This window comes from Panthera tigris, chromosome F2, assembly GCF_018350195.1.
Source record: "Panthera tigris isolate Pti1 chromosome F2, P.tigris_Pti1_mat1.1, whole genome shotgun sequence".
NCBI lineage: Eukaryota > Metazoa > Chordata > Mammalia > Carnivora > Felidae > Panthera > Panthera tigris.
The window spans coordinates 33,469,730-33,493,615 of NC_056676.1; the positions used below are offsets into that span (position 1 = coordinate 33,469,730).

The following is a 23,886-nucleotide window of genomic DNA, read 5'->3' on the forward strand; positions in this document are numbered from 1 at the left end:
TGTCCACCAATTTATGGACACTAATGACTAAACAAAATGTCATATATTCATACAATGAAATATTCTGTTATAGAAAGGAATGGGGTACTGACATATACTACAACATGAGTGAACCTGAAAACATCATGCTAAGTGAAAGAAGTTGGACACAAAAGCCCACATACAATTGTAGAATTGTACAATTCCATTTATATGAAGTGTTCAGAATAAGCAAATCCAGAGAAAACAGATTAGTGATAACCAGTGTTGGTAGGGAGTGGGGACAGGAAGTGACTTCTAAATAGGTATGAGGTTTCTTTTTGGGATGATGAGAATGTTCTGGAATTAAATAGCGATTGTTTCACATGTTGTCAGTGTACCAAAAGCCACTAGATTGTACACTTTAAAATGGTTACAATGTTAAATTTTATGTTAAGTGAACTTTACCTCAATAAAAAACCCCACAAGGCTGACAGGGAAATAGAGTTGAGATACAACACTCATAAACTTCTCAGTGACACATAAAAACAGGTAGGAATGTAATTTAAAACACAGACAATAATCTAATAAAATTGGTATCACAGCTTTACACATGTTAAACGATTAAGGAATGAATAAATACTATGGTACACATGGTAATTTACCTTGAAAAATACCTGAGGTTTGCATGTAGGAGTGGGTGCTTACATTCCCACTAGGCTTGCCTGCTTTGGCTCTACACCCACTACCATACATGTGCCAGAGGAAGAAAACAAAAGAATAAGAGACAAGAAAGAAAAAATACAAAACAAGCTGAGAGGAAATGGGAATATTAGAGAGAGTTTAAGGCAGGAGCCATAAGTCCATCAGAAGGCTCAGAGCTGGAGAGTTTTGGGGTAGTGGTGACAGAAGAATCATTTGAAATCAAAAGGAAGCTTATAACACCAGATGTGGATGGGAGGATGTGGTAGGCCAATATACTTACCATGTGTGCTTGGATGCATTTTATATATTCCTACACAGCTCCATTCATTTGGGTGCAGTTTTCTGCATTCATCTAATGGTTCCAGTTGGAACAAATTTAGATTTTCAAAACATGCATTAAAGTAGAATTGACTACATTATAACAGCCTTTTCATATAGTTATGAGTTTTTTATATTACCCTAAAACTCAACAAATTCTTAAAGATTAGCTTTGGTGTAGAATCTTAAGCCATATTAATAAGGTTTTCACATTCTGTTACATTAAAATTCATGGCCTATCTTGTACTTTGAATAGATTGTTTACCCATGCATGATATTATAATATCATCTTTTGGCCACTTGGAAAGCATTGGTTCACTAAGTTACTAGCAAAATGAATCCAACTATATTTTTTTAAAAAAGGATTGTATTTCATAAGTAGAATTTTCCTAGGTGGAAGTTTCCTTCAACAAATAAAAATAAATCAACATAATACACCATATTAATAGAATAAAGGACAAAAAATGCATGATCATAGTAGACAAAGAAAAGCATTTGTCAAAATCCAACACCCTCTTATACTAAAATAACATTCAACAAATAAGAAATAGAAAGAAATTTTCCCAACTTGATAGAGGACATCTACAAAAACCCACAGGTAACATTATCCTTAATGGTAAAAACTGAAAACTTCCCCCCCAAATCAGGAACAGAGTAAGTATGTCTCTCTTACCATTTCAGCATTCAACATGCAATTCAACATTGTACTAGAGATTTAGCCATCATAATTAAGTAAGAAAGGGAAATAAAGGGTATCCAAATTGGAAAGAAGAAGTAAAACTATCTGTATTTGTAGAAGACATGATCTTACATATGGAAAATCCTAGGAAAATATGAAAGAAAAAAATTATTAGAGCTAATAAACAAGTTCAACAAGGTTTCAGCATACAATACAATTATGCAATTATGGAAATAGTTATATTTCTATATACTAGCAATAAACAATCTGAAATAAAATTTTTAAAAGTTCCATTTAGGATAGCATCAAAAAGAATAAAATTGTTACAAATAAACAAAAAGAGTTCAAGATTTGTACTCTGATAACTACAAAATGTCATTGAAATAAATTAAAGACTTAATAAATGGAAAGGCATCCTATGTTCAAGGACTGAAAGACTTGATATTGTTAACATGGCAACATTCCCCAAATTTGGGGCAAAACTACATAGTCAATGCAGTTCCAGCTTTCTTTTCTTTTTCTTTCTTTCTTTCTTTCTTTCTTTCTTTCTTTCTTTCTTTCTTTTCTTTCTTTCTTTCTCTCTGCTTGCTTTCTTTCTTTCTTTCTTTCTTTCTTTCCTTCCAGAAATGGACAAGCTGATCCAAGAATTCAGGGAAAAATGGAAGAGACCCAGATAGCCTAAACAACCTTAAAAAAGAACAAAGATGGACTCATCTTACCAATTTCAAAACTTACTACAAAGCTATAATATTCAAAACAGTATAGTAGGGCACTAGAAGAGAATTGAAAGTGCAGGAATAAATTTCACATTTATAGTCCATTGATTTTATTTTTTTTAAGTTCATTTATTTATTTTGAGAAAGAGAAAAAGGGCACAAGCAGGGGAGGAACAGAGAGAGAAGGAGAGAGACATAATCCCAAGCAGGCTCCGCACAGTAAGCGCAGAACCTGATGCAGGGCTTGAACTTAACAACTGAGAGATCATGACCTGAGTTGAAATCAAGAGTCCGACGTTTAACCCCCCTATAATCAACTGATTTTCAACAATTTTCCAAGAATATTCAATGCAGAAAGAATAGCCTTTTTAACAAATGGTGCTGGTACCATTAGCTATCCATGGGCGAAAGAAAAAAGTTGGACCCCTACCTCACACAATACACAAAAATTAACTCCAAATGGATAAAAGATCTAAATTTAAGGGCAAAATATAAAACTCTTAGGAGAAAATATAGACATAAGCCTTTGTAACCTTGGGTTAGGCAATGGTTTCTTACATATGACACACCAAAAGCACAAGAACAACATAAGGAAATAAATAAATAGAAATTCATCAGGTGTAAACATTTTTGTGCTTCAAAAATCTATCATAAAAGTTAAAAGGCAATCCATAGAATGGGAGAAAATATTTGCAAATCATACATGTGATAAAGAACTAGCATCCAGAATATAAAAGACCTCTTGCAACTCAACAATAAAAACGTAAATATTGCAATTGAAAAATGGGCAAATACTTTGAATAGTCATTCTTCAAAGATGGTATACAAATGGTCAAATAAGCACATTAACAGATGCTCAACAGCAATAGTCATTATGGAAATACAAATCAAAACCACAATGAGATACTACTACACACCATCACACTATAATAATAAGTGGCTATAATCAAAAAGTTGAAAAATAACAAGTATTGGCTAAAATGCGGAGAAACTGGAGCCTTCTTCCATGCTGGTGAGAATGAAAAATGGTACAACTGCCTTTGAAAACAACTCCTCAAAAGATTAAACAGAGTAACCCTGTGATCGATCAATTCCACTCATATATGTGTACATCCAAGAGAAATAAAAACATATGTCCATACAAAAACTTGTATGCAAATGCTCATAGCAGCATTATTTATAGTAGCCCCAAAGTGGAAACAACTCAAATGTCTGTCAACTGATGAATGGATAATGTATGGTACATCTATATAATATTATTTGGCAGTAAAAACAAATGAAGTAATGATACATGCTACAACCTGGATAAGCATTGAAAAGATTATGCTAAGTAAAAAAATATATTCATAGAAAGCAAATTATTAAGTGAATCTATTTATACAAAGTGCGCATTATAGGCAAATCTGTAGAAATAGAAAATAGATTAATGGTTGTCTAGGGTTGAAGGTTGAAGAGGAAATGGGGAGGGACTGTTAGTGGGTACAGAATTTTTTATCTGGGTGATTAAAATGTTCTGAAATTAGGGGCGCCTGGGTGGCACAGTCGGTTAAGCGGCCGACTTCGGCTCAGGTCATGATCTCACGGTCTGTGAGTTCGAGCCCCGTGTCGGGCTCTGTGCTGACAGCTCAAAACCTGGAGCCCATTTCGGATTCTGTGTCTCCCTCTCTCTCTGCCCCTCCCCTGTTCATGCTCTGTTTCTCTCTGTCTCAAAAATAAATAAACGTTAAAAAATAATTTAAAAAATGTTCTGAAATTAGATTCTGGGGTTTACACAATTCTGTAAATATGCTAAAAGCCATTAGATTGCACACTATAAAAGAGTTAATTTTATAATATGTAAATCATATCTCAATAAAAATAAAGACTATAGTGATCTTAGGAGTTAGCAATGGATCATTTATAAATACATAATACTTTACATATCTTATTATCAACTTTTCATAAGTGGACTACACAAAAAGATCGGAGAAATAACATAGACATAGACAACGCATCTTGATTTAAATAAGTAATTTGACTTAATCATTGCTCTTTTGTTTATTCAGTAATTCATTTTATGCTGCAATTTCCATGTGCCTGAAGTATGTTGGCTTTTTGAGACCCATTGATCAATATGACACAATTCATCATGAACTAGCCTATTAATTAAAAACTATTTTGTAAATTAGGAAAAGGAAGCTCAGAGGGGTTAAATAACTGGCCCAACATCACACAGATAGTAAGTAACAAAGCAAGGATTTGAACTGAGTTATAGTGCTCCATGACATCACACTACTAACAACAGCATGCTTATAGGTAAGAATAGTTAACCCTGTAATTAGGGAGAGTCACAAAGGGTTGGGTAACTGTATGCAAACAATATTAATTCATGGGCTGATTTCAACCTGGGATAATACCCCCAGAGTGGTCAAAGGGTTCTTTCCATGGCAAAATTCTATTTGATAGCCTTATCAACAACATAAATGAAGATACAAAAGGCAAGCTGACCACATTTGCTGTTGACACAAAGCTGGAAGTGATAGTTGATATGCTCAAAGAAAGAATTGGGATTCAAAAAGATTTCATCAGACTGGAACTACAGGCTGATATTAATACGGGATGCAGGGAGAACTGGCTTAACAGAAATTCACATGAAAAAGACTTGGATATTTAATTGAGAGCAAGCTCAATATGATCCAAAGGTGTGAGCCAAAAAAGCTAAGGCATTCTTATCCTGCATTAAAAGAAATGTAGTGTCCAGGAAAAGGAATACAATTGTACTTCTGGTCATTGCTCTTGCCAGACATATTCTGACAAATATACTCAACATTTTTTCCAGCTATTATTAAGAAGAGTATTGACAAAGTGGGTTGTGTTCAGAGGAGAGTGAAACTGTGTCACGTGAAGAACTGGAGATGTTCAGCTTAACATGAAGACTTGGACAGTGCAGTGGAGGTGAGAGAAGAAAAGTGAAATAGCTATTTTCAAAGATTTGAAGGTATATCTTAGGGCTGATGGTTAAATCTAATTCTGTTTACTCCAACAGACAGAACTAGGACCAAATGAGACAATAAAATTGCATAAATTATTTGCAAACAATTGAAATTGAGGAACATAGAATAATCTACATTCATTCAAGAAGAGTCTGGATGACCACTCATAAATTGGAGATTCTTGGAACTTCACTGAAGTTTGGACTCAAGAACCTGTAAGATCCATTTGAACTAAAAAAGCCAGTAATAATAATAATAATAATTAATAATAATAATAATTAATAATAATAATAATTATTATTATTATTACATCACCTAATATGTATTAAGAAAGCTACTATAGTAAATATTCTATATGCACTATTATATTTAGCCCTAAGAAGATCTTAATGAGATATTTTATTATCCCCATTTTATCACCAAGGAAACTGGGGCCTTAGACAGGCAGAGTAACTTTCCCAAGGATAAACGCCTTGTAAGTGCCAGAGCTTGCATTCAAACTCAGGGTGCAATGATTTCAGAGCCTCACATCTTAAATGCTCTCCTAAAAACATTTAATCTCTATGTTATTTAGTGAGCTATAATTGATTGTGATCGTGAGATAATTTGGTCCAAATTCTATTTGTTCAGAATGAACACATATTGGAGGGTACTGTATTGTTAGACATCTGAATAATTCAAGGTCAACAGGAACTCTTACCTTTGTGGAGAGTAAATGCTTGTCCAGTGGAATTTCAGGATTGACACGCTCAATGTTTAAAAAAGCAAACAGCTTAGCTCATATTTTCATTCTTGGATTATTTTAAATGATGCAGTGCCAGAGTACACAAAAGCAGATAGCTTGGTTTCAGATTTTCATTCCTGAATTGGGATTTCAATATGCATGCCATGCTGGCAGATGCCTATGAAAGAATGGAAGGAGTAAGGGATGGAAATTACCGTATTTACTCTTGTGTTAGGCAGGTGACTTTCCTGCAACTTGCATGGTGATTTTAATTTCCTATAAATAGTGAAACAGTGACTAAAAGATGCTTTCTAACATGTTGTTTGGAAAAACGTGTGCTTAACTTCAACTTGTAGGTACCATTACAAAGTTTACGTCTTTGAAAGAGAGAAAGGTCAACAGTGTTTGGCTTCAACAAATTATTGTCTAGTTCAGATAACTGAGGTACGGTTAAATCAGAAATAAATTCATTCATTCATCATTCACTTTAGGAAACAGATAAATGAAATTACTATAGGTTTTGATAAGTAGAAGAAATAATATACACCTGGTACTCTCATAAAAATTAAGAATCTACTTAGATGGGGTGGCCAAGAAAGGTCACTCTGAACAGGTGACTTTTCAGCTGAAGCCTGAATGATGGGAAAGAGCCTGAGGGAAGAGCACTTTAGTTAGAAGACAGAAGCTGAAAGCCTCTGCGGCTAGAAGGAGGTTAGTATATTCTGGGTACACACTGTACATGTGCTGCTGAAGCGAGCACATATTCTGGGCACACACAGGAGAGAGCAATAGTTCAGATGAGAGATGTCTAGGGCTTAGACTGGGATGATAGCAGTGGAAATCGAGACAAGTGAGTAATCTAGAGGCATATTTTGGAAATTGAAATCAAACCCTAGAATGCACTCTATACATAAATGCAATATCTTCAGTGCATCACACACACACACACACACACACACACACACACACACAGAGTTTTAGATTTCCATTTCTAGTTCTGTATAATCTCAAGAAATCTTTAACACGTTTCAGTCTTTTATCAGATACTTTTGACTATAAACAATTTCTTTTGCCTAATGGGAGTGAAAGAAATTCTCCTTCAAACAATTCACTTCCTATTAGTTAGAAATTCCCTCTCTCTCTTTCCTCTCTCCCTTCTAGGTATTGGGCCTATGCTTATAAGCCCAATATATATGTAAAACAGTCCTGGTTTCTGCCTTCATGAAGTTTCATTTAATTGGGAACTAATTCACTCAGGACAAAAGTTTTATCTATTTTACATTTCTATGTTTTTTAAGCTAGTTAGTGAATGCTTATTAATACCAGGTAGTATTCGTAAGTACTCTGCATGTGTAACCTTAATGAATCTATAAGACAAACACATTTCCATTCTTCTAGTTCTAACGAGGGAGCCCATGCACTGGGCTCCAAGTATGTGGCAGAGCTGGAGGCGGCACCCAGGTCTCTGGAAGTCTAGTTCCAATTGTTAATTTCAACGCTTTGTGGTCTAATTCTATTTTACAACCAATGTACCAAATACATAAATAAAAGCACATGAGTGAACAAACAAAAACTTGCTCTGGCTTAACTACAGAGACTGCCTCTTGCTACAGGTATGCTGGCTCCTGGTCTTCCTCTAGTTGGGAGGAGCCTGGAGAAGTTTATAGCTCCCTCTCTCAGGCTCCTCTGGGCGACTCACATTTCAGATATTGTTTTAAGAGAAGTCATAAAATGGAGGTCACGGGAGGTTGGGACAGTAGTCAATACCAATGACCTACTAGGTAACCCAAATCTCTGATAACCACTCCTTATTCCCGAGCATGGAGGAAAATAGTTGCTTTCCTGCATTTTCATTGTCTTAGTTTAATGGTGATCATGTTGAAATGCAGAATTGAGTTTTGTTTCCTGTTTCTTTCTCATGTGCAGCCATGCAAATTTCACTAATGGTATTATGAACTCCATCTGAGATTTGTAGATTCATCTCATGAAGAAAATGTTTTACTAGAATCATAATAATGCAAATTTATATTTCTCCTTGCTTACCACCTCCAGCTCTACTTCACATCATGGTCAGTGATCTGCAAAGGCAAATCAGGTCATATCCCTCATCAGCATGACACTCTCCAATAACTTGCCATTGCACCGACGTCAAAGATCTACTCTTCACTGTGACCTACGTGACCTGGCCTGTACCATCCTTTCTCACTCCACTTTGCAACACCCTCTCCTCAGGTTACTACCCTCCAGCTACAGGGTTCTTGCAGTTTCCTCCCCTTGAAGTGCTTTTTCTTGAATTCTTCCAATGGCTTTCCATGCTTTAGTTCTTTTATTTCCCCTCCTCAGGAAACTCTTCTACAATTATCACACCTACAGAAGATGCCTCTTTTCCAGTCTCTCCAGTGGATCATTCCTGATAAGCCACATGGTTATTGTCTACTTGCTTTTCATCAGTACCACCCACTCAGTGGGAGCAGTCAGTCTCTCTCTCTTCATCCTTAGTATATCTCCAGTGCCTAGAGCAGAGCATGACATGTAGAAAGCATTAAAGATCTGTGTTGAACGCATTCTTTAGATATATTTAAAAACCTATTGGATTTTGATAAATATTATTCCATTTGGAATTTATTTGATTTGGTAGGTCAAATATACTAATAAGAACTTCAGAAGTAGTAGTTACTATGATTAGTCACCGATGTCATAGGCTAAAGAACAGTGTTGGACCAGTCACTGAACAAAATAAATACACTTATGCGATGTAATGACTTAAAATTATGGAGTGGAATGTAGTGACTTCAGAAGTTTCTGTCTGGTGGTTGGCATAGAAACCATTTCTGAGAGATAGGATTCATGCCAAGATTTGTGGCATGTCATTTATCTACATGTGTAGTAAAGCCTAAATTAAAGATATATGTTCAAATCAAGGATATTAAATTTGTGAAATATATTATTATAATTTATATTTTCCACGCACTTCCATATTTATATTTATGCAATTCTTATTACTCTATCCTTGTTAAAAGAATAATAAAATTCTTTACAGGACAAGTAATAATGAACAACTCTTTCTAGGTTACCACTACCAAAGAGAGATCCTTTTTTATTTCACTAAATAATGTACCTTAACAAAATCAGCGTAGATTTTAGTAACACAACAGTTCAACAATGTGAAAGTGTGAAGAAATTGTTGTTCCTGAATCAGAATTGACGAACTCTGTTTTTTTTTAAGTTCACTTTGGAGCTCATGCCATTTTTTAATTATGGCAAGGGGAGAGTTTGTACAATATCAGACATGCTAAGCTGCCATGTGTTTCTCTCATCATCCTGTCCCCGACTAGGCAGTGCTGCTGGTTGCAATCTGAGTACCGAGCCCCAGGCAACAATGCCCATTACTCACCCTCTCAATCAAATATCAATGTGGGAAGTTTGTGACTTAGGCCAAAGATGAAAAAATCTGACCAGCTGTTCCTCTCAGGCTCAGTTCTGATCCCTGTGTGAAAAAAGAATACCTTAGAAAAGTAATTGTGAGTCTGAATACAATGGTTGCCAAACAAAGAATCTAGTTCTGTTTGTTTTGGAAGAGCCATGTGCATCAATCTGGCTGTGAGCAAGGTATTCATATGTGTGCTTCTGTCCAAGAGGGACAGCGAGGTTCATCCATCTCATTTGAATGGAGCTTTCTCGGCGTGAATTATGTGTCTTCTCTACCCCTTCCTTGGTATTTTCTGAAAAGAAGAATGTCTTTATGGTCAATAATAAGTGATTACTAACTGTGAAACTGAAAACCAAAAATCTGGTCAGAATGGCCACCCTTGAGGATTCAAGCTCTGATGGTACAGAGGGATAAACTGTCCTAAGAGTTAATGTCAGTAGAACATCGGAGTTTAATGAGGGATTAACTGCAGAGGTGGCAAGATAGATCTTCTCCAAGCAGGAGCAGGACACTCCTGGTCCCCGGTCATGTTATTCCCCAACCAACCCATTGTTTTCCCACTGGTTTTTGTCTGCACTTATGTATCAAGACTCGATTGAAACTTTCTTGGCCCTAAGTGTGGATATATGTTCCAATTTTTCCATGTTGTTGGCATTCATAAATATTAACCAGCAATAATTAGCTTCTCTTTTCTAAAGAGTGAGACATGAAAAGCCTTCATTGTCCTGAGAAAGCAGCTTTGGCTCTTCTATACATTGCAATTCATTTTTACATGACATACAAGTACTTTTCATTCAGTTATATTCCATTTTCAATAGGATATTGTGAACAATTAAAATTATAAAAACTAGTTCTGGTTTCTATTAGTAATATTTTGTTTCAAGGTTAAAATATATTGGATCTTACAAGAGAGTTTATTTTAGCGATGTAAATAAAGAATATACATTCCTTAAAGCCTTTTGAATTCACATGATTCTTCTGATGCATGAAGAAAAGTGCATTTTACTACAGCTAATTCTGATAGGAAACTATAATTCCAGAAGTTCAATTCTAGTTACACACTGAATTGGTCTAGAGTAAATAAAAATATTTGTTCTAGCATGGAAAAAACCACATTTGTTTTAGACATCAATATTTATATGGATCCTTTTCATCACTTTTTGGTTTATAGAATTTCACATGATTAGCTATTCATCTTGCATTCTGGTTTTCAAGGTCACAGAGAGACCACTTGGTGAGATGTTGAGCTAGAATTTCAGAGAGGATATGTTAAAGATTTTGTCATAAACATACCTCTACTAAAACAAGGTAGATAGCTTATGTACCAGAGCACGCAAAAACAATAGCTCAGTGCAGCAGTTTGCTCTCCATTTGGAATTTCCTCCTTCCTAATTTCTGTTTTACACAAATGAGTATGTATTATGATCACCTTGAGGAGTGTGTGGTTGACCATATTATGTTCCACAGGTGTGTTCTTCTCTACAGCAATAATAGCTAACTAAGAATGTTTCTGTTTTGAGAAAATTTATGTCAAAATTTCATACTAGTTTTAAGTTATTTAAATACCAAAGGCCAAACTATATGCAGGGATTTCAGGTGATTGCAATTTATGAAATACATTAATATTATATCATAGTAAACAATCATTTCCCCCCCAAACATCACAAATCAAGGGGATGCATTAGAATGTAAAACAAAGTAAAAAACAACATTATAAAGCTGTATCTAAACAGAAATTACATCTCTTTTACAATGACAAGATAGTCCTTATCATTTAGAGGCAAAATCAGAAGCATCCAAAGAACTTTTTCTAGACAACAGATAACAATTAATCGCATCTTAGTCTTAGGGTATGAGGTGTGTTGAAACACTATTGACAGGACTTTTTGAAAAGCTGTGTGTGATGGGTTACTTGACAGCACTTTTTTTCTTAGTGGAACATAAAATAACAGTTCATCCTAGGGTCAATAGTATCTACATTGGAGGAAATGAAGATATTAAGTAGCCCTTTCCTATAGAAGGAAGTTTACTTTTAAAATACAAAAAAATATATATATATATAATAAGTGGAAATATAGAGAGATCGGTAGAAGGATACAAACTTTAAGCTGTAAGATGACTAAAGTCCGAGGATCTGATGTGTAACATGGTACAACAGGAGATAAAACTATATTGTATAATTGAAATTCGCTAGGAAAGTAGACTTAAATGTTCTCTCACACACACAAAAGATAAATAGGTGAGGTGATAGATGTGTTAATCAACTAGATGGGAGGAATCCTGTGTCACAATGTATATGTACATCAAGTTATTATGATGGACACCTTAAACAGCGTACAATTTTATTTGTCAGTTATCCAGCAATTAGAGCTGAAAAATACTGAAAATTGTGCACTTATGTCAACACAAAATATTTTAAGAGTAGGTTATTTAAATTTCATTATTTATTTGGAAGAAATATAATAAAATAGCTGTGTGGTATATGCTATTAATGCAAAAATTCCTATTAGTCTTGATTGCTTATTTTTGGAAAAATAAATACTTAATGATATTAAATATTCAAACAATTGATGCAGACATTTTTTGGCTCTGTTGCTCAGAAATTTCATGAAAAGCAGTCTCTAATGTCTTTAAGATGCCATGATTTTAGTTTTATCAAGTTTGTGCCTTACATTTTTTAAAATAATACTTTGCATTTCTTCCTGCATGAAAACCCCACAGCTCTTAAGCATTCATTCCATTAAATTTGTAAAGTGAGAATAATGATAAATGCAAAATGTTAGTTTCAAGTGCTTGTATGTCTATTACTTTGTTTGTTGCTAATAACCAAGTAAAGTGTCCAAGGCAGTTATTATTTTGAAAAGTTATCTGACCAGCCTAGGGGAGCAATGCTTTAAAGCCAGAGAAGTGGCTAACTAAACAGTATTAAACAGTACCCCGAAATCCACCCCCCTAAAATAAATAAAAATAATACCAAAAAAATCAATACAAATCTAACAGCAGCGTGGCCTTGAATTGCAGGGTGGATGAATTTGGACGGAAAGGCTAGGCTAGAGCTAAAAAGTAGAGAGGGTAGACTTTTGAAGTCCCCTGAATATCATTTAAAGGAGTTTGAATTTTATTTTTAAAAACTTGTTTATCAAATAGTATACCAGAGAATTGTTAAGCCTTGTAGGAATTATATTTAGTTCTTATTACAGTATTTAGAATTTCAGTTAAATTTGTTATACTAGATTAATACTTTTTGCAAATAATTGGTCACAGGTGGTTAAAAAGGTTTACTTCGACTCCCACCCTGGGAAGGGTGGCCATTAGACTGAGAGGCTCAGAGTATTTCAAGGAGAAGGTGAATGCTGTGGGTATCAACTTTATCTTCCACCAGTTCATCCTAGTGATGTCTGCGGGTTAGCACCTGTGCTCTGCAATATGCACTGAAAGCACTGTTCATGACCAACAGGGAACAAGGGTTATTTAGAGCAGGTGTCTGCTCAAAGAGAAATTGGATAAAAAGAACAAGGCCAGAGAAGGGTACTAATTTTTCTGAGTCCTAAATACATTGGCCTACACTGTAATAAGTACTTTACTGTATTATCTCATTTAAGCCTCATCAGACTCCTGTAAGGCAGGCATTATTCTCTGTTTCACAGATAAAGTATCTGAGACCAAAAAAGTTTGGGCAAACAGCCACCTAAGTGCTATGAAATGGCAAAGCAAAACACAATTCCACTTAAGTTTGCAAGCAAATGCTAGATTAAGTTATTGAAAACTAAATTTGACCATCTAAACTTGATCCTAAGAAAGATATCATAAAGTGTAATGAATTTTCTTCTATTTAAGATACTATTATTGCATTTTATTATTTTTTTTTATTTAAAAAAATTGTTTTATTGTTTATTTATTTTTGAGAGACAGAGAGACAGAACATGAGCAGGGCAGAGAGAGACACACACACACAGAATCCGAAGCAGGCTCCAGGTTCTGAACTATCAGCATAGCCCCATGCCGGGCTTGAACTCACTAGCTGCGAGATCATGACCTGAGCCAAAGTCGGATGCTTAACCAACTGAGCCGCCCAGGAGCCCTGCTATTACTGCATTTTAAAAGAAAAAATTGTATTTAAAAGAAAATAAGTTTATAAACCCTGATCAAACCTCATTACATAGGTTTTGGGGGTCCTCACCTTTGGATTCATGCTCCTCCCTTGCAAATAAAGTAACTATCTCAGATAGATACATTGTTAGTAAGGGACATCAGATGCGACAAGGCTTCCTACAAAGTTGCCATTAACAGCAACCAAAATTTAAGATCCAATCCAAGAGAGTTATTACTGGTGACAAACTCAGGAACTAAGTCTATCATGGTCCTATATAATGTGATGAGCCAAGTTTTCCAATTCTGTTTTTGGGGGAAAAAACAAAACAAAAACAAAAACAAAACATTGTCAGGGAGGAAGGTAAAAGTTATGTTATATATGAAAATTAAATACATTAATTTAAAATTTTGATTTTTATTAGTAATTTTGGCTTAGTTGAAACTTCCACAATTCAGACACTCCACCGACCAAAAACTTTTGTTTACCCAAATGATCTTTCTTGGCGGCTCTATTGTCTATCTGCCTGTCACTCTGTTTCTCTTTCACTTTCTGTCTCTGACCTTGCTCTTCCTTTCTTCGTATAAGCACATTTTGGGGGGGGGGGGGAATCCTACAAGTTGCCCAATACATCAATAATAATGCTGGGAGAAATGCTGTCACTATGCTAGGAAAGAATTTGTAGTTAATCATTGCTGGCTCTTTTTCTGGCATTATTTATCTCTGTGTATTCCTAACAGTTTTCTTTTTAAAGCCATCTCCAGAAATCTCAAAGTCTTTGACACAATTTAAAATGGTTGCACTTGGGGTATCTGGGTGGCTCAGTTGGTTAGGTGTCCAACTTCGGCTCAGGTCATGATCTTGCGGTTGGTGAGTTCGGTTGGTGAGCTTCAGTCCCGTGTCCTGCCTCAGGCTCCGTGCTGACAGCTTGGAGCCTGGAGCCTGCTTGGGATTGTGTCTCCCTCCCTCTCTGCCCTCCCCCCACTTGTGCTTGTCTCTTTTCTCCAAAAAATAAACATTAAAAAAAGTTTTTAATTAACAGAATTTTAAAAAAATTTTTTAACAGAAATTTTTTAATTTTTTTAAAATTTAATTAACAGAAATTTAAAAAAAAATGATCTCTTTGCACTGTTGACAGGGAATTTTGAAATTTACAGGCAAACGTGCTGGAGCAAATCATTTAAGATGAGAATGATTAGTTTGTGGTTTCTGAAAAATACATTATTTTGACATGATTTGATGTTAATTGCTTTAAAATTCCAATTTTTATTAACTTTCTTATAGGAAAATACAATGAAAACACCAACCATCATTTTTTGAGACGATGACACCTAAACTATTAAATACTTCATTTTGCAAATTCTGCCTACTGTTTATTTGAATTTATATGGCATTGTGTACAGTCTTTAATTTGTTATTTATTCATTGTGGAGAGTCTTTTATTTTTTTTGATTAATGACAACCCATTTTTTATTTTTAAAAATCTTAATTTTATTTATTTTTCTTTCTTTTTTTATTTTAATTTTTTAATTTACATCCTAATTAGTTAGCATTAATGCAACAATGATTTCAGGAGTAGATTCCTTAGTGCCCCTTACCCATTTAGCCCATACCCCCTCCCACAACCCCTCCAGTAACCCTCAGTTTGTTCTCCATATTTATGAGTCTCTTCTGTTTTGTCCCCCTCCCTGTTTTTATATTATTTTTGCTTCCCTTCCCTTACGTTCATCTGTTCTGTGTCTTAAAGTCCTCATACGAGTGAAGTCATATGATATTTGATTGACAACCCATTTTTAAAATTCTGTCTATACATAAACAATAACAATATGATGAATTCCTGGATTGTTGGCCTTGCTTGGTATAAAGATTTTATTAAACATTTTATCTGGACCTGAGTAGATATTTATCCAACGAAGATGTTCAAATGGCCAACACATGCATGAAAAGATGCTCAACATCACTACTCCTCAGGGAAATGTAAATCAAAAATAAGCTATTGCTTCACACCAGTCAGAATGGCTAGTATCAAAAAGACAAGAAATAACAAGTGTTGGCAAGGATGTGGAGGAAAGGGAGCTCTTGTGCACTGTTGGTGGAAATGTGAATAGGTGCTGACAATATGGAAAACAGTATGAAGCTTCCTCCAAAAATTTATGATCCAGCAATTCCACTCCTAGGTATTTACCAGAAGAAAACACTAGTTTGAAAAGATATATACTTCTATGTTTACTGAAGCATTATTTACAATAGCCAAGACATGGAAACAATCTAAGAGTCCATTGACAGATGAATGGATAAAGAAAATGTGGGGTATATACACAATGGAATATTACACAGCCATGAAAGAGAATGAAATCTTGCCATTTGCGACAGCATGATACACCTAGAGGGTATTATACTAAGTGAAATAAGTCAGACAAAGAAAGACAAATACATACGATTTTACTTATGGTGGAATTTAAAAAACAAAACAAATGAACAGACAAAACCAAACAGAAACAGACTCATAAATAGAGAGAACACACCAGTAATTGCTGGTGTGGAGGAAGAGGGGAATGGATGGCTGAAATAGGCTAAGGGGATTAAGAGGTATGCGCTTCCAGTTATAAAATAAATAAATCACAGAATGTAAAGTATAGCATAGGGAATATAGTCACTAATATTGTAATAACTTTATATGGGGACAGTTGGTAACTAGACTCACCAGGGTGATCATTTCATAGTGTATGTAAATATCCAATCACTATGTCGTACACCTGAAACTAATATTATATCGTATGTCAACTATATTTCCATAAAAAAATCCACTTTATCTGTATTACCACTGTATCAAATAATGTGAAATGTAGTTACCAACCTTTAACTACACATACCAGAAAAAGAGAGATTATGATTTAATGAATTGAAGCAAGATCATAGTTTACTGATACAAATAGTTATGTACTCAATAAGAAATATAAAACACCTCCATTAACTACAAACTATAGCACCACACTATCACAGTAAAGCAGAAAGTTGACCCCAGACAACCCAAATCTGCAGGTTTTCTAATCTAACACTGACATATTTGAGTTCAGAGTCTAAGGGCATTTGCTTTGCTGTTCGCTTAGATTTTCCGAACTATCTCAGTTCTTGATTCCACACTGCTATTGTGTGGATCAAATGATCCCTGGTCACAAAAATACGCCGGGGAGTGACTCCCCTGGCGTCCAGGTTATGAGTGTGGTCAGTCATTCCACATGCCTTGGGGATGAGCTATCTTTACCATGATGAGAGATTTCCTTTTCAAGGTTAGTAATCCCCAAATACAAAATGCTAGCATCAATAAAAGTCAAAGCAATTAAGGAAATGTATATTGCAACCTTGTTCAAGATAGCACTGAAATTAGTCTTACATCTCTTTGCTGTCTTTTTTGTAAGTAGTATTATTACTGACCTAGAACAAAGAAGAAATTTGACAATATACTCTCAGACTTACAAATATGTAGTACATTGACTTCTTCAATGTAAACCATAACCAGACATTTAAAAATATATCTCTGTGCACATTGGACCTACCAATTCCATTCTCCTTTCGCATGGGTCATCATATTCTAAAACAACTTGGGAGGGACAGAGAAAAACACAAAGCAATTCTGGAAGCCTCTCCTCTTCCTTTTCTTCTAATCTTTCATTCTTTCTTGGAGAAGGAGGCTCTACATTTTAAACAATATGACTCACTTTATGTTTGTGGCCTTCCAACACTCCAGAATATTCTCGACTTTTCGTGAGCAGAGGTACGGCTCACGGAGTAGGGGTAAATCAGTCCCAGGCTCCTGCTCTGCGTGAACCTAGGATGCAGACCTCTCCCGGATTCCCGGAGCTCTCCGAGATCCAGCCCTCACAGTCCTGCAGATCAAAGGGACTCGCTAGGTTGGGAAATGCTGCCTGGGGCGGTTCCAAAGACAGGGCATTGTAAATATCTTTAAGGGTAGCGGAGTTATAGAACCTTCCCTCCGGCCTCTTTCTTCCCATCCTCTGCTCCTAACATTTTACAAGTTGTCTGCAAGGGAGTCAAACACGGGTCAGGCAAACAAACGTGTTCTTTCCAGCCACCGTAACCGGATCGCTGGAACGAAACAAACTCCCAGAAGCGTCCACAGACCGTAGCCAGACAACCAGCCTGGGCTAAAAGCAACTTCGAAGTGAGGCTGCAAGCGCTGCTGGGGTGCACATTTTATTTGGTGGCTAAGCACAGTTAGGATACCCCACCTCCCGAAACAACAACAACAAAAAGCCTGCAGGAGGGAGGCAGGGAGGAGGAAACAAAAGTTGCCCGCATTTTTGCACCGCGGCAACACTAGTTAGAAAGCCCTGCAGCTTTGGGAGACGGAGGGAGAGTTAGCAGAGCCAGGAGCCGCGGTTTCAGGGAGAGGGTAGGGAGGGGGTGGGGGCCTTCGCCCATCTCCCCTCGGAGCCCAACAGCTGTCTAGCTCTTGGAATTCATTGGCTTCCCCCCACCGCGCCTCCCAAATACCACCCCAATCCAGTTTAGCCCCCCGCCCCACCCTCACTGACCTAATAAGGCCATGCAGTGTGTGGGGGACCTATATAAAAGGCGCGGGCTCGCGGGGACTCTGCACGACGCCGGGGAGAGAAGTCAGCTGCGGTCCAGTGCCCACAACGACGACCATGGCGAAGGAGTGGGGCTACGCCAGCCACAACGGTGAGTCCGAGCAGCCACCCACCCCCTCCCCCCTGTCCCGGGATAGTGCCAAAGGAGCCCCTGGCATTGCATAGAAAGGAGCCCCTGGCATTGCAAATCTAGGGAGTGCGTGGGAAACTATGGGAGGAGGGGTTGATGGAAACTAACATTTACTGAGCATTTACCAAGTGCCAAAAGCTGCTGACCCTTTTACCTTTATCTCATTTAGTTCTCCCTGGTATGGAGCCGTTATTACTTCCGTTGGAGGAAACTGAAGTGCAGAGAGAGGCTCCGTAACTTGCTCAAGATCACACTGCCTCTGACTGAGAAGTCAGCCCACGAGAGGTCCAGTTCTGATTGTCCCTTACTCCATGATACTGGGCAAGCACTTTAACCTCTCTTAGCCTGGTGTTGGTTTAAGATCCTTGCTCTGCCTGCTGGCTTCTGCCTAACCCATGGTAAAAGAAATATGGGTGTGCTTTGAAAACCACATGTGGTCAGTGTTATTTTATTCCAGCTACATGATAGAAGATGGCATTGGTAAGACATGTGATGAAGTGCATCTCAAAAATAAGCCTTTGAGGCTGTATTCTTGAGCAAGCAGAGGGACTCCTCTGAGTTAAATAGTTTCTAGGTTCACTATTAACAAAACTATGAAAAGGTCTTAAATGCTAAGCCTTGTCTTGCCCAAACTGAAATCCAAGGCCTTTTCATAATCATTGACTAGTGTCCGTGTATTTTGCTGGTTTAGTCTATTAGAAAGGGCTCAGAATGTGCCACCAAATAAATCCGTGCCCTCAACTTGACTTCCTAGGTCCTGACCACTGGCATGAACTTTATCCAATTGCCAAGGGAGACAACCAGTCGCCCATCGAACTGCATACTAAAGACATCAGGCACGACCCTTCTCTGCTGCCATGGTCAGCATCTTATGATCCTGGCTCTTGCAAGACCATCTTGAACAACGGCAAGACCTGCAGGGTTGTGTTTGATGATACTTACGATAGGTCAAGTAAGTATGGCACTTAGGTAGAGGCACATGGGCATTTTCAATGTCCATATTGGCACAATGAGATTTATGACACAGTAACAGAGTTAGTGGGAAAAGGAGCCACTTCATCTCTGAAAATGGAGATGATACTCTGTTTTTCTCTGGTCATGAAGAATTATATTTATGCATTGACTAGGAATGTCACACTCTCTAACCTTGGTCAACTTTGCTGCTGCAAAATGGCCCTATGCCCAAGCTAAAAGTTGGCAATGCATTCTTGAAATGCAGCTTGATAGGGAGGTGATGGCAATGAGTCCAAATGAGTGTCCTTCAGGCTCTGATGGCCTACACCTAAGGGTTCTTGTGGTTTTTGACCACAGCCTAGAGAGCAAGGCACTCATTCCCAAGTGTGGCCGAGATACCATCCTACAAAGCAAGGTACATAGCACTTTCTTCCTCTGGCGTGTGTGTGTGTAGGGGGGGCAATCCAGGGGAGAGAATAAGGTCATTAGATGAGTCTGGAACATTGCCTTCAATGCTTCAGTGGGGTTCATATAATTAATCCTTTCGGTGAGTGTTTTTGAAGTATCTGACAATTTCGTGAGTAGTGATTTGTGCTGTGTGAAAATGAAAAATCACATGTTTAAAAAACTCTTTATTTCACTACACTATTAAGCAAGTCGGAGAAATAAAAGAAGGCTAATTAGAAATGCTTTATTTCACTGTAAATGAGGTAAGAAAGAATCTAATATTTTGATGATTGATGCACAAAATACATTTTCCTACAACCACATTTGTAAAAAAAGTTAAAATTATCCTCACTGATTTACATAAATGAGTATTCTCAAAGATGTTATAAAAAGAGCATAGTGTCATAATTCCTACCTACCAGAAGGCTCCAAATAAGAAATATCATGGAATTTTGTATTTTCTTAAACAATAATTTCATGTTGCTGTTATTTCTTTCTCCCTTCTCCATTTAAATCAAGTTCCATTCTGAAGGAGAAACGACAAAATTAAACAGTATCCATTATGTTGAACCACATGAAAATACCGGTTTTGTAAGCAAAAATGGTGAAATACAGTTCCATATGAGTTATCCTAATAATTGGATTCATGTGCCCAAAAAATAACTGTTGTAGTGCTTGGACAGGAAAAATGCTATGAATCAAACCACTTATTTCTACATGACCAAGCTCACACAAGTCTAGCTCTATTGTTTCAGACTTATATTATGTGGCTTTCAGTGTGCCATTTCAGCACCAATAGTTGGTCAATCCTTTCTAGAATAGCTACTCTCTGAATTCTATTTTGACGTAGCTTATGTTGCTAAATATTGATTTTAGGATTTTTGCATAGTTTCCAATGACCTGCAGAAAATATTTGAACCTGTAAATCACCCCCCAGGTGAATGAAATGAGATCAAAGTTAAGTGAAGGGTTGAGGTATTTGGACAACAAACTCAAAAACTAATGTTACCCAGAACTGTCTAGTTTAGCCGTCCACCATTGACTAATTCCCAAGAAATTTCTGAATTTTCCATTTTACCTCATTTGAGTAGACACAGTGTAAGTATGGATGAAAGCTCTTGCTTGTAGTCTTAAAGAAGAGTGGAGTTGGAGGCAAGACATGGAGAAGGAATTCACATTTGCTCAGTTATTGGTATACTTATGGGCACTGTGATGAGCACTTTAAAGTCCTTAATCTCGTTTAATCCTCACGGCAGCTCTGAAAGGTTGATATTATTATCACCTTCATAGAGATGCGAAAACAGGTTCAGAGAAGCTTAGCCACTTGCCTGACATCACACAATTAGCTAGGATTTGAACCTACATCTGCCGGCCTCTCAACTGTCATGTTCTTCCCACTGCAGTGCAGGACCAACTCATTTGTCGATAGTCTGCATCCTTATCGCCCATTGTTTGTTTTAATTTTACTGTCATAAATGTTAAATTGATGTTTTAAACATAATAAAACAAGCAAAAAAAATAAGACAGAAAAGAGAAATCATTTATTTTGATATATCCCAAGACTTTATTTTGCGAGAACAGACCAGGGTGCTTGAGAACAATAGCAGACTGACTTTTGCCCAGCAAACTTTGTCTATAAGAACACTTGTTTAAAGTAAAACTCTGTAGGGGCGCCTGGGTGGCTCAGTCGGTTGGGCGTCTGACTTCGGCTCAGGTCATGATCTCATGGTTTGTGAGTTCAAGCCCCGCGTCAGGATCTGTGCTGACAGCTCAGAGCCTGGAGCCTGTTTCGGATTCTGTCTCCCCCTCTCTGTGCCCCTCCCCTGCTCCTGCTCTGTCTCTGTCTCTCTCAAAAAATAAATAAACATTAAAAAAAATTTAAAGTACAACTCTGTAAAAGAAGCATGAGTTTGCTGTTGACATAGCTTCTCTGAATCACAGTGCTGAGGGGTGGTCCTCTCACTGGACCCTACCGGCTTCGTCAATTTCATCTTCACTGGGGCGCCTCGGATGACCACGGCTCCGAGCACTCTGTGGATGGAGTCAAGTATGCTGCGGAGGTAGGAGGAACTGCTATGGTCCACTCTGGTCACAAAGTGAAACCTGCCAAGTGAAAATTACCAACAAAATAGTATCCGCTACTCTTCCTTCAAGCCCGTAGTTGTGAAAAAGAGCTGTAGTAGTTTTAGCATAAGCTGAAGTTGCTACATATTCTAGGCTAGATGGTTAAGAGAAGATGGGTTATGTCATGCATGAAAATTTTCAAGGTTATATTAAGAAATTGGATACCAGTTTAACAAAAAAAAGCCAAGGTACTGAATGGAACAGAAAAGATAAGGATAGCTAGCATTTATTAAGTGCTTACAAGTATTTACTTATATGATCCCCTCAGCAACTCTATGGGATAGGTTACAGATGAGGAAACTGAGGCACAGAAAAGCTACATAACAAAGTTACATGGCTGGTGAGTGTTAAACCTGGCACTCTACTTTATGTAGATTGGCAACAGAGTTTATCATCTTGTCCAGGGCCCTAAGCTGCCTCTTCTGTAAGAATGTAGTGCTCTAAATATAGCATTTAGTAATTCTGGCTAATGCTAATGTTCTAGTCTCTTAATGAAGGGTGTGCATATATGTGTGTATATATATATATACATATATATGTATATATTTATATGTACACACATAGATAGATGAATAGATACAAACACATACACATACAATTTAATATGAGCAAATACTACCTCTTGGTTAATCCATTAAGGAAAAGCCTGATTTGTAGTTCAGATCAAGGCATCAAATTACAAGGAATAAGACAAACCTCCTGCATTTTGTTTTTATAAAGCTAAGCCTGGAAGGGGTAGTGACACATGCACTGGAGGTGAGGAGCATTTGGTTTTTACTGCCGCACTCTTTTTTAGTGGTAGGTTCTGGTCAACACAGGAGCTGGGGCAGGAACCTTGGAGGCACTTGTGGACACGGTCTCAGGCGGCATCATTAGTGCTTAATTGCTGGCTAAACTAAACTCTAGGAGACCCAAAGTACACTTCACTATGATCGTTACACTGCTCTACAGTCCGTCCAGAAAGCCATGACAAGATAAATAATTAAGGCTGCCTTCTAGACACCTTCCCCCTGAAAATGGGAAAGTTTAGTAAATTTCTTACAACCTTGGGCAAGGCTTGCAGTTTGGCCTTTATACATGGGTTTATCTCAACGCTTTTGATCTTGAATATAGTATCTTTAACTGCTGTGAACTGCTGTATTCTCTTTCCATTCTGTGTAACTCAGTATGGGAAATTTGACTAATTTAATTGGTGCCTATGTTCTAAATTAAGATAAGGTTACCACCATGTTGTTGAGCACTGGATGCTAAAAGGAGGTAGATATAAAAATGCCCAAGAATTTTCCTACTGTTTGTCCCCTGCTACTTCCCTATTAATTCTAACTCTAGAATGTTAGCAGCTTCTTGCTTATAGTTGTACATTTCGCTGTTTCATTTGGTTAGAAAAAGGAGCAATTTAATGTTGTACAAAACTAAAATAAATATTTTGAATTAGTTTAACAAAAGTTCAACTTTCACTGATAGCTTATTACAAAGTTCTCGATCTACTTATAATAATTTTATACAGTTCTTCTTTGAACCATTAAAAATTTCACCAAAATGTTGCATATCAATATTTAGAATTCTGTCAACTTCTATAAGAGTGTTCAACAACGTTAGACTACAATTGGGTTTATTGTGAATAATTTTACATATTTCTTTCCTCTAGAAAATTTCCTCCTAACCTATATTGTATCATTGCAGCTTCATTTGGTTCACTGGAATCCAAAGTATAACACTTTTGGAGAAGCTCTCAAGCAGCCTGATGGGATAGCTGTGGTTGGCATTTTTCTGAAGGTAAGGTAAAAATTGGCCACCTTTTTCTTCCAAAATTTAGTTCCTTAACAGTGGTTAAGGTAGCATGAGATCCACGCCTTCCTTTTATTTAGAGAGAGAGGAATGAATGTCATTATTCATTCAACTAATCAAGATATTTTGCTAAGATCAGCTCAAATTATTTAGCTCTCCTTTAAACATGTTTCTTTTGCCATTCTTTAGTAACCCTAACACTTCTAAATTCTTTCAAGAATGAATGTGTGTGTGTGTG

General features: G+C 36.9%; 1 protein-coding gene and 1 long non-coding RNA gene across 5 annotated transcripts in view; one reads left to right on the plus strand and one right to left on the minus strand.

The window, feature by feature from the left end:
• Positions 1–18,255, minus strand: LOC102968184. 4 transcript variants are annotated; one of them, XR_006213056.1, is made up of 5 exons: positions 17,312–17,474; positions 9,467–9,559; positions 8,444–8,585; positions 6,049–6,250; positions 1–1,804 (listed from the first exon to the last, which is right to left on the minus strand). It is a non-coding gene; the product is annotated as an uncharacterized LOC102968184 (long non-coding RNA). The 4 variants fall into 4 exon arrangements; XR_006213055.1 differs by lacking the exons at positions 1–1,804; positions 17,312–17,474 and adding exons at positions 2,240–2,347; positions 18,149–18,255; XR_006213054.1 differs by lacking the exon at positions 1–1,804 and adding an exon at positions 2,240–2,347.
• The window catches only part of CA3 (carbonic anhydrase 3), an 11,106-nt gene continuing 4,685 nt past the window's right edge, over positions 17,466–23,886 (plus strand). Inside the window, exons 1-4 of the mRNA XM_042973288.1 lie at positions 17,466–18,296; positions 19,090–19,287; positions 21,678–21,796; positions 23,544–23,636. Of these exons, the coding sequence (XP_042829222.1) occupies positions 18,263–18,296; positions 19,090–19,287; positions 21,678–21,796; positions 23,544–23,636 (444 nt within the window). The 5' untranslated portion in view covers positions 17,466–18,262. The remainder of the gene's footprint in view (positions 18,297–19,089; positions 19,288–21,677; positions 21,797–23,543; positions 23,637–23,886) is intronic.